The sequence below is a fragment of the Thalia democratica genome, chromosome 2 (assembly GCF_965202585.1).
Source record: "Thalia democratica chromosome 2, ktThaDemo2.hap1.1, whole genome shotgun sequence".
In the NCBI taxonomy this organism is placed as follows: Eukaryota; Metazoa; Chordata; class Thaliacea; order Salpida; family Salpidae; genus Thalia; species Thalia democratica.
In genome coordinates this window covers 67,810,844-67,822,979 of record NC_139166.1, presented here as the reverse complement: position 1 = coordinate 67,822,979, position 12,136 = coordinate 67,810,844, and the positions used below count along the sequence as shown (strand labels likewise).

At 25.9% G+C, this 12,136-nt stretch overlaps 1 protein-coding gene across 1 annotated transcript in view; it reads right to left on the bottom strand.

Moving 5' to 3' along the window:
* LOC145849987 (splicing factor 45-like) overlaps positions 1-11,388 on the bottom strand; it is a 42,613-nt gene extending 31,225 nt beyond the window's left edge. The window contains exons 1-3 of the mRNA XM_082955115.1: positions 11,257-11,388; positions 9,755-9,853; positions 7,015-7,172 (exon numbers count right to left, since the gene is read on the bottom strand). Of these exons, the coding sequence (XP_082811241.1) occupies positions 7,015-7,172; positions 9,755-9,853; positions 11,257-11,349 (350 nt within the window). The 5' untranslated portion in view covers positions 11,350-11,388. The remainder of the gene's footprint in view (positions 1-7,014; positions 7,173-9,754; positions 9,854-11,256) is intronic.
* Between the last annotated feature and the right edge of the window lie 748 nt (positions 11,389-12,136).

Sequence of the window (12,136 nt, the reverse complement as noted above, 5' to 3'; positions counted from 1 at the left end):
TTATTTAATTTTAAGGTTTTTATTAGAACAATATATCAATTTACTACAACAGTTTTAATTTGCAAACCTATTTGTAATGACAACTAGTTTAGCAGTTCACATGTGTAACCTCCTTTAGAGGATTTAATAATTTCCTGAATTTAAATGACAACTTAAATTAATAACTAGAACAAAAACAAATAAAAACTTTTAATTACGATTAACAATAAAAATAAAGCAACCACCAATATTTGACAAAAATCCAAAAAAGAACAAATTTAACAATTTCTTTAAAACACAGTAGAATTTTTTTCTTAGGTTTTCTACACGATAACTTTTTAAATGTTCGCAGCAGAAACCAACAAGATTTTAACGAATCAGTTTTCAAGTACAAACATTGAATGTAAGCGTTATGATTTAGTCTCAATGGATAGAATTACAAGTTGAGATTATACCAAAACAGGTTGGTATTTTATTTAAAATTAATAACTGGTAAATCTAGAGTTTACATTAGTCTATTAAATAATTTGAAATTATAACACCTACTAATTTTAAATATCATGTTTGACAATTGGAAATAATAAACAACAATTACCAACCAATTCAACTAAAATTTAATGAAAATTTTTTTGAAGCTGTTTTAAAACTGTTTTTATTTTAAAGTTAGATTAAACTAAGCAGCAGTTAATTTTGGTTACAATTTTGTTTACATGCTTCGACTAAGAGACAAAAAATGACAATCATAACAACTAATAGTGAAATTATTCAAGCTGAGTATAAAACAATTAAAAGGCAATATTCAAGTGAAACTAATAATAAATCCCGAAAAAGTAACACAATTTATAACAAAAGTATCCAACAGTAAAGTTACGGCTGCTTAACAGGCTTACTACCTATTTAAAATTAGAATATTTTGCAAATAAATTTTTATAAGCTACCGTGTAGTTGTGATTTTTTTAATCTGAAATTAAGCAAAAATCATAGCACTTTGCTAAGCGGGAAAAACTAGTTGAATTGACAAATAAACAGTCAGATATTACAATTTTCTATTTTGAGATTATTGCAAGTCATTGAATATCTCCTGTATTATTTACAAAATTATATTCACTTTGCTACATTGAACGCCAGCATAAGTTTTGTCTAAAAATTCATAAACGGAACAATACGCCCAAATTTAAACTTTAATAATTTACAATAGCTTTCATTGTTCTCAGATTTACTATTTGCCTTTACGTGAGTAAAATTTACAAAATTTGTGATTTTCAGCAGCTATGTCTGTGAATAATATAGTACACCGCATAAACTTAGAACTCACAGCTATTGCCTGCCTGTACTAAAATGAGCAATAAATACAAAAGCTGTCAACTATCGCAAGTACGCTAGTGAATGTAGTGGTAAGTTGCTTTTAAGTATTAAATTATTAGCCGTTTATACTGAAGGCTTTAAATATTGTTCAAGTTCTTCAACACACTCCGGAGTGTTAATCACAATAATTATTTTGTATTTATACCGAACGCGTGAGCAAAAGATCGCGATTCGACGCTCGTTACGTCACAAAGCAGTTTAAATGCAACTTTTGTAATTTGAAACATAACCTACAACTAATGTAACTTATTACAAGCTAAGAAACAAAAATAAGTTGTATTGCATCACCAAATTAATCAAAACTTAATTTTCACTGACCTAATATTACTTAATATCAATTGAAAATACTCTCTACAAAGCTGATTTTGTTAGACTTGGTAAAGAATACTCGAAAACCTGATTTTTAAAACTTTATAAAATTGGTTTTAAACAGTGATTGTCCTCGCTAATTTTCTTGATTTTCTGACATGCGAAGTGAATTCCTGACTAAATGCTGAACTTAACTTATATTTCCTTTACTTTTTTTATCTTTGTTTTTGCAATAAAGGGCACTTATCTTATTCTCAAAATATTTTTGGATCTTATTTTGTAAACTAGATAAGCCTTTTAAAAACTATTTTTATTCTAAACCATTTATAGCCGCCTTACGACAACCTAAAAATTTTAACAGTAGCCATTGAAGATATATGTAATCAATCGTTAGCATTTTAAGTATTAAAATTGTATTTTAGCGTTTGCGATTTATTCTATTTACGTCTTACAACTTTCTACGTAACAAAATTAATTATCAACTTCGAAAAAAAAAATCATCATAACAAACTATACAATGTTCTAACAATTTTTCATGACAGAATCTGGTTTAACTTAAATAATTCAAATTGTAATTTAGTAATAATGACAATACGATCTTTAAACGCAAAAATTTAGTTATTAATTTTAAACCAATACAAAAGATAAGATTCTATCAAAACAAAAGATGATTTGTTGGGTGAAATTGAACAGCTTTTTAAAACAAAAAGTGGGTTTTTCAAAGACAAGGTTTTAGTCTGAACTACATGTTTGTTCGCTTCAACAACTTATCTTTGAAACTTAAAGATAAAGACAACTGCTTTGAAATCTACCAAGTTTTTATAAGAATTGGATAGTTCCAGGTTTCACACAAATACTGAATTTATAATTACAGTCAATAAAAACAACAAAATAATTATCAACAATTGAAAAAAAAAGGGTAGTTAGGTAAAACTTTATAATTTTTCTCAAAAAAATTTGAGAAATTTTCCTTAGAAATTCTTATGCTCCTTTTAAATGTTCCGCAGTATAATTTTACCATTATATGCAATAATATATTAGATAACGACTAAATCCGACAGACTTCTACGGGTGCCTTTTATAAGATTAAATACTAAATATAGTTACATAAAAGCACAGACAAAAACTGTTTAAAATGCGACAACACAAACAAATATTAAAAATTTCTCAAAAAGCATTTTAAAATTATAATAAAAAGCTTGAGTAGTCAGCTTGTATTATTTTAAATTTAAAAGTCGATGACAACCTAAACTGGGTTTTTATAGTTTGCTTTGGTACTTTTACAAACTGAGTATTTTTATATCAGGGGTCTATGGCTTCTCAATCGAATTTATAGCTATATAGTTTAATCACTTAAACTCAAAACTAAAACTAGCAAATAAAATTATCAAGTTCAAGTTAATTTTTGTGTTTAAAAACCTTCCCTTCAATTTTATAGATAGCAATTTTTGCTGTATTCCAACAGTTTACAAATTGCTGAAAGTCAACACTGTTGTGATTATTGGCTGAATAAGTTTTTAACTATTTTAAATATCAAAAGTTTATGAGTGTTTGCTGTTTTACTTTACTTACATCAGCACGATTTCGAACGTTAAAAACAATTTATGTCTCTCGAAAAACAAACATTTAAGCAATCAACAAAATATTACCAAAACAAAAAAAGATCGTTTTGGTATACAAACTTAACTACTTTGTATTACAAAATCCTTATTTAATTTAGCAATTTTATTAAGTGTTGTTATACCAGCATTTAATAACACTTGATCTTCGGCGCAACAAAAATAAATGAAATTAAATTAGTTCTAAAAAAAATTAAAATAAGATCCGTTTCGTACATAAACTCAACAGAAGTAATTATTAGTGATTAGGTTTTTGTCGAACAACATTTTTCCTAATTGAAAATTCAGTGATAAAAACGATATAAATCTTAAATAAGTATAAAAATAAAATAAGGAAAACGTTAAAAAAAAAAAAATAAGGAAAACTTAAGGAAAAAGGTTTTAATTAGAACGATATCAGGGTTCGTGCGCGATTTTTTTTTTTCATTTAGCCTGACTGAGACCATTTTAGCCTGACATTTTTTCAAAGTAAGTAAATCCCTTTTATAAGTCATTTTAGGTATTGGGGGTCTGGATTAGTACTATTGTAGTCTCCGACTTCAACAAGCTTAATCTCAAAAATATTTTGAGCTTTAAAATATGCAAAAAGCAACTCATAGCTTAGTTACAACTCAATAAAATAGGACTAAATTGTGAAAAAGGTGATTGACCCCCCTCCCCCTTTGCCCTTAACATAACAAATTCAGTGATAAGTTTTGAAATAAGTGTTACATCTAATCTATTATTAGTGTAAAAATTTAATATATATTACAAAACACAATGGTTCAATTTAATTAAGCATCAAGTAAAAACATTATTACCAGAAGATTTATAATAAAACGACGCGCATTGTCTTGTACTATTAAAATAAACATTAAAATTCAAACAAATAGCTAAGTTGTTGAACTAAACTGTAATGTTTAAACTGTATTTTTTTATGAATTTTCATAATTATGACGTATACAATGTACTCAAAACAAAATAACGAAGATTTTTAAAAATTTTTTAGAGATTCAACAAAAGGTTTTAAGCATTCATTTTTACAAATACTGACTGATTTTGTCTTTGGAAACTAAATCTTTATTTAGAAACAAATTCACATTTCAATTTGATCTTAAAGAGATTTCTCAATTTTTTTTTATCAAAAATTTTCAAGCATTTGAACTGAGAAAAACTGAGATTCTCAAACTTTTAAATAAAAAACTGATTTAGCCTGACGTTTTTCAACTTTTTTCAAAAAAACTGATTTAGACTGACTTAGCCTGATTTAGCCTGACGCGCACGAACCCTGCGATATGTTGATTTACGTTAACAAGTTTAATTGGAATTTATTTCAAAGACAATTGTTTTGGCAGCTGACAAATAAAATTTATTTAAGAGTTTTTAATAATTTCCTGATTTCGAACAAAAACCCAGCTTATAATTTCGATTTTCAATAAACAAAAAGCAACTATCAAAGTTTGACAAAAAGAGACTATAAGAAACAATGGGTAAAATATAAGAATTTCTTTTAAATGCTGGAAAACTTTTCTTTATTTGAAGGCTTTCTGCACGACCATTATCCAGTCGGATTTTAGTGAATTATCTTTTAGTAATAAATATTAAACATAAGCATTGGGTTTAGTTTCAGAGCAGAAATGCAAAAAGTTTTTTTCAAATTCATACCATATTTTGCAAATAAGTTTTTGTTAAAAACTATTTTATATGATAGATTTTTTGTATTTAATCTTAATTTTGTTATTTTCCAAGTAACAATTGTTTAAAATTTCTTTTTTTTTAGTTTCTCAAGTTCCAGAATTTTTGTGCTTAAATTGTCAAGTTCAAAATTATTCCAGGCTTCTGGCAACCATGGTAGAGTTACAATTTGGGATAATACAAAAAAGGTTGATATTTCCTTAAAAATTAAAAGGATAAAAGCTTATGTCTACACCAGCGGTTCTTAACCTTTTTTCATGTTAAAACCCTATTTAGGAAGAGTATTACTAAATTTACCCAATATACAAAAAAATGTTTAATTTTGAGAAAAAAAATAATCTTTTTAAACTTTAAGTTTATAAAACATAAAAAATCGTAAAATTCAAAGTGATTATAAAACTTATAAAAAACTACAGTTAAATACTAAATCATAAACAAAAAAAAAACAATTAAGTGCATAGGGGGTTCTAACATTTCTTTTTATTGAAACTAACATTGGATCTTATATGAAAGCTTGAAGTACAAACGACAAGCCACTTTTTATAGAATAAAAAAATCTCATTTAACTTTTGATATATTGTAACTTTTATAAAAAGTTTTCGATACAAAAGTATGGACGACAAACTTTTAGGATTCAATTTTGTTGGAAAATTAGAAAATCACTAAAAAACTATCTTCTCCTTCATTTTTTGAGCTAAAGACCTCAAACTTTTGGGAAACGTTCCTTTTATAGTTTAAAAACTTTTGAATGTGGCGATTTAAAAAAATATTAAAAAATATATATTTTAGATAAAAAAACAAAAAAATAAGCGATTTTTTTTCAAAAATAAAAGGTTTCATGCATTCAATATTTTAGAATTTAATAATGGACTTTTTGCAAAAAATTGATTAAGATTGCTTAGGAAATGAAGAAGGATATAGATTTTTAGTGAAATGATATTTTTTCGCGCCTTTTTTAGTTTTTAGTTTGCGCCTTCCATTTGAAACCAATTGAGGTCATTGACTTTGATCGCTTTTATATAAAAAATTACTTTGATTTTTTTTAAGCAACTAAAAATGTTTCATAGCTCAGATAAAACTCTTTAAATAAGATCAACTTGTAAGAATCAAGGTGTACCCCCTATGCCCTTAATAAACATTAATTTACATAACTTGTAATAAAGAAAATCCACCCCCAGGGGTAAATTTATCCCAGGTTGAGAATCGTTGGTGTACACTTTACAAAAGTTGCGATTACAGCTATGTTTATGAATATTGTGGTACGTTGCATACAGTAACATATTATTAGCTGTTTAAACTGACAGCTTTAAAAACTATTTAGGTTCTTCAAGAACATTCCTGATAATTAACTAGTATGTAAGATAGATTGAATATAAGACGCATGAGCGATCGTTCACGATTTAAAGTTTGTTACGTCACAAAGCCGTTTAAATGCAAGTTTTTACTAATGCTGTAATAGGATCTAATTTTAGTTTTAGCTGCAAGCTGTGATTAATTACAAGCTATAAAAAAGTTGAATTGTACAGACGTAAAAAAAATAATAAAAACGTAATTTCACTGACATTTACTTATTTTAACTCGAAAAAAATATTCTCTACAATCAACTTGATTAAGAAACCTCCAAAAATCTGATTTACGAAAACCTGATATAATTAGTTTTAAACTGTCGTTACCCCAAAGTTTTTAAATTTTGTTGGCTTTTTGAGTGTGGCAATCCTGAACTAAGTAGGAAACAAAATTTCAACCTCACATTACATATTTTGCTTAAAGTTAATAGAAATACATACTAACTTATATACAAATAAATAACGTTAAAACCAACACAAAGTATAATATTAATACCATAATAACTCTAAACTACTTTTCTGCACCTTATATGTATTATTACAGTATAAAGTTTGTAAAAATAAAATAATACTTATGATTTCAACATGGTAACAGAATAACATGAGCACTAACAGAAATATGATATAAAAATAGCCCACTAACATCCATTTTTAAGTTTTTTGAAGAATTAAGCTTTTTCCTATTTTTAATGATGTTATTGGAAATAATAACAATCACAAACCTGTTTTTCTCCTCATCAACCCTCTTCTGCTCCTTATCCCTGTTCTTGCAGATCTTCTCGTAATCGTTGGGATGCGATGGATCGTACTCGTCAGTGAACTTCTCCAAACTCTCACCTCCCAGGAACACACTGTTCGTTTGCGGTGGTTCGTCGTGCGTCTGTTGAAATAAGTAGATTAATAATTGTTGTAATTACATGTCTTAATTACTAGCTTGTCGTGTGTCTGTATGGGGATGGTATTATACTTACTTTTTTTTGCGGTTGTTTGCCATGTGCCTGTTAATCAATACATGAATTAATGTTCTTTTTTAATAATATTTTGTATGTTAAAAAATATGGTGTTTTGTTTTAGTATTTTGAATGTTCTAATTAATTTCAAAGTTTTTCTGCTCCCAAAAACACTGAGTTTGATTGTGGTGGCTCGTCGTGCGTTTGTTTGGGAAAGTGAATAATGTAAACAGGGTTTTCCAAAGTGGGCCGAGTGGCCCCGTTGGGGGCCATGACAGATACTTAGAGTTAGAGGGGGGCATGAAGTCATAATTTTAAACTTACACTAAATATTCTCGAGTTGCAGATGAAGAGCAAAAAAAAGATTTTAGGCAGTTTTAATCAATAAATGAATGTTTTTTTAATAACATTTTTTATGTTAAAAAATATGGTGATTAGTTTTGGTATTTTGTATGTTCTAATTAAATGCTCCCAAAAACACGGAGTTTAAATGTGGTGGCTCGTCGTGCGTTTGTTTGGAAAAAAGAATAATGTAAACAAGGTTTCCCAAATTGGGCTAGATACTTAGGGCGCCGCAAGCAGCAAAGGGGTGATAGGGGGGAATAAAGTCATAATTTGAAGCTTACACTAGATATTCTTGAGTTGCAGATGAACAGCAAAAAAAAAATATTTTAGGCTTATTTAATGGTAACTTTTGAAAAATCTTGTTAAAGGGGGCCATGGTTTTTTTTAATTTTTGAGGCCATTTGCGAAAAAGTTTAACAAAACCTTATGTAAAAGATGTTGTTATGTAATGAAAACAGTGCAAAAGTTTGAAATTGTACATATTAGGAGTTAATGAACAAATAAAAACTTTAGGGAGATAAATAAGCATCAATTGGGAAGAGTTTTACTCTCTTATAGGTGCATTATGCAACTCCTAAATCTTAACCTCTGATTATTGGACTCTTAATATCTATTCAAGGCCAATAATGTATATGTATACGCATTAAACTTGACTTCAACTTATTTCAGTAAAAAACACACCCTGCTAAAAATTGAAAATTGGATTATTGCAAGCCCATGTTGAATTATTTAATATATATCTTGAAAACTCTCAATATTTTACAAAACTGTGCTGAATAAATCACACAATAACAAGTGCAATTTAATTTTGTTACATGAATTACTACTGTTATGTACTTTTTACTCAAAACTTATAAACATTGACAAAAATATTCTATTTAATGCAGCGCTAAGATGAAATATTTACTTTAAAATTTTTTTTTTTAATTATTGGTCAAAATAAATGTTCAAAATGAATTATTCAGGTGCACAAGTTGAGAAACACTGGATCAATTTAAAAACATTCATAATATTTCTAATAACTCAAAACATTGCAATAGAAAATTTCAAAAAGATTTAACTTTTTAAGTAAAATAATTTCATAGTAAGGAAATAAAATAAAAAATGTCAACACAGTAAGTTTCAAAGTACTAAGTTTACTTATGATTAATACTTTCTTATTTTTACTGAAGTTATATCATTAAAACATGGTAAACACATACAAATGCTTATTAACTTAACTGGAAATTATTAACTTGAACAAACTATCGCTATTACAACCAGAAAACATGTGTAACATAAACTCAAAATTTATACCCACTAAATTCAAAGTAAAAGCAAATCAACTTTAAGTAGGAAGATATGTGTTTAATTTAAAAGTTATAATATATTCATTGTAAAAGTAAATACCTGTTTGATTTCAATTAATTTTTTAGTGGTCTTAAACTTTAATTTTATTGAAAAAAAAGCACTACAAAAACTATTACATAATAAATTAGAATAATTTAAACAATTATTTATGTTACACATTGCCAATATTATTATTTAAAAAGTTTGAAGTACAAAAACTATTACAGAAATAATATAAAGTTACTGTTTTAAAAAACCCTAAAATCTAAAACTCATTTTTCATGAAAATATATTTTAAAAGCATTATATCAAGTATGAAATTTTATATTTCTTAACTTTCTAAAAATACTTTTTGCTTTGAAACTCAAAACTTTAAAAAGTCAAAAGTAAATTTAAAAAATGTTTTATTTAATAAACTTTCTTCAAGGAGCTTATTATTATATTTGTTTATTTCACAATAGCTAAAAATAAAGTGTATGAAAAACATTAATATATATAATAAAACAATTATGATGAAAATGTATTAAAATCGTATTATAAAAATTTTAAATTCAGCAAAGGCATTTATTCTCAATGAAAACTGAAAATCATTAAAAAATATGTTATGTTTAAAAACATAACTAAAATAACTGTTATGTATACTAAAAATGCATCAAATTAAATAAAAAGTATTTAATTGTAAACTTACTTATAAAATTCCAACAATTGAAACAAACAAAACAGATTAAATGCCTGTATTTACCATTATAAAACAACTATCATACTTCAAATACACATAACAAAACTATATATATCTACAAACAAATATAAAAAGTTAGTAGTAATAACTTTAACTCACAATAATCTCCTGCCTGGATTTACCAAAGTCCATCACGGGTGCCACTGTTGAAACTCTTGCCCGTTCAGCTTTTGCTTTCGTCAGTGTGGCTTTCTTTGCCTAAAAATATATAAAATTAAATACAATGAGGTATTTTTGAGAACTTAACTAAAAAATTTGGTTACAGTTTACACTACTTTTTGGTAAATACTCAAGAAAAGTTTTTAAGCCTCTTAGCTTTTGATTTGTTAAAGTTGTATTCTCTGCAAACAACTTAAAATTATAACAAAAAGTAATAATTTTATTATGATTATATTGAAACTATTGTAAAGCTTTAAGATTAAAAAAAAAACAGAACTAAAGAATATGTTTAACAAAATTTATTTTTACTTGTTTTAACATTTTTTATGTAAAATATGAAAAATCAATCAAAAAAGTAATTTTTAAAAGCTACTTAGTTCTAGTACTTCAAAGTAAGTGTATTGCTAAGCCTTAAATACTTTTACAAGTTGAACAGTTTTCTAGGCTGATTACAAAATAAAAGTACTATTGTTTATTTTGATAATTTTAAGCAGGACTTTTGCTGCTTAAAATGACTTTATGCAAAGAAATTTAAATAAAAAGTGTAAAAAAATTTGTTTGTTTAAAAGTAATGATGTCCTGAAAACATAAAAATATCATTGACATTTATGTAGGTCATCATACATATTAAATAACTTCTGTTAACAATTAGTATTTACTCAATTTTAGTCCTTAATTTTATATCTTCATCGGCTGGCTTTAAAAAAAAAACTTAGCTTAAGCTAAAAGATAATAACAAACTAATTGATCAAAATCACATGCTAACTTTTTGCTAAAATTTTATACATCAAGATCAAATATTGACATTACACTATAAACACTCCAGTACTTACTTTTATTTAAGTATATTTTTGAAAAAAAGTTTTTGGAAAAAAGTGAATAAATACATCAGAATTCAAAATTATTTTGTGTTTTACTGCACATCTAAAACTTTGAAGTCATAGAAAGACATTAAAAATCACTACAACTAATTTATTGAAAGGTTTTTTTTTAATACTTGTTGTCTATTAATAGAAAATAAACTTAAAAGAAATTAAACTAATAACAATTGAACTGGGACAATATTTTACTTATATTCATATAATATTATTCTAGCTTTTTAAAATATTTATACCTTAGTATGAAAACTGTTTCTAAATTTTATTTTTTAAGTATTAAATAACACTAAAACTTAAATAAATGTAAACTTTAAGTTTCATACAAGACAGCTGTTATGTTTTTATTTGTTTTAGCATAGAAAAAAGCAGCCTAAAACAATTAAACTACACAAAAAGTAACTGAAATGGTTTTAGTATTAAAATCTATTTGTGCTTTTTCTACTACTCTTAGTAAAATATATTTTAAACAACAAAAACTTAAAAAAATCTAAAGCTTCATCTTATATTGGGAGTACAACAATGATTATTTTAATAATTTAGTCTGAAGCTAGTTAAAAATCAAACCTGTAACTGAGTTTTGAGCATTTGAAAGCTTGGAGTCCAGCTATTCACTTTGTTTTGGTTGTTGTCCACACCAAGTCCATCGTAAAGAGACATATTTATTTCTTATATTATTTCAACTTTTAAATAAGTACTGTGAAAAATATAAGCATGTAAGTCATTAAAAACTTTGTACATTTAAAAAATTTTAAATACTTCTGTTTAGAAGTAAAAGTTTATTAAACACAGTTTTAAAAAATGTCTGATAACTATGTAAATATTAAAAATTTTTGTCAAGTGTTATAAAAATACATTTATAGATAAAAAAAGCTTTTGATTAAAAAATTTAGATAAAACCTCTAACTTAAAGGTAAAAATCAATAAAAACTGTATCTTATAAAGTTGTAACTAATGCTTTCCATAAAACTATGTTATAGAAAAGTAGAATGAATCATAATATTTTGCAAAATGTAAATTTTGTATTATAAGCTCTTTATATTTTTAGATTTTAAAATACAACTTCAGTTTGTCTTATATTATACAGAAAAGTGAAAAGTTAAAATATATACATAAATTATCTTGATACTAGCTAGGCTTTTGAGTAGCTTTTGTTAAATATATCATGGTCACAGGGAGTCTCAGTTAATTTTTTAAATTGGTTTTATTGCTTATATATTTCTATCACAACTACCAAATATTTTTACAAAAGTCTAAGTAACTTTCAAAATTTAAGAATCATGATGAGTGAGTTTAAAAAAATCCATACTGATGTACAAACTGTAAAGGTGAAAATAGACCATTATATAAAAATTATTTTCTCCTAAATTTCTATCAACAGTCTTCGAGGTTTTACAGCAAGTTTTTTTTTAATAATTTGAAAACAAAATCATGTGAAGTTTTTTTA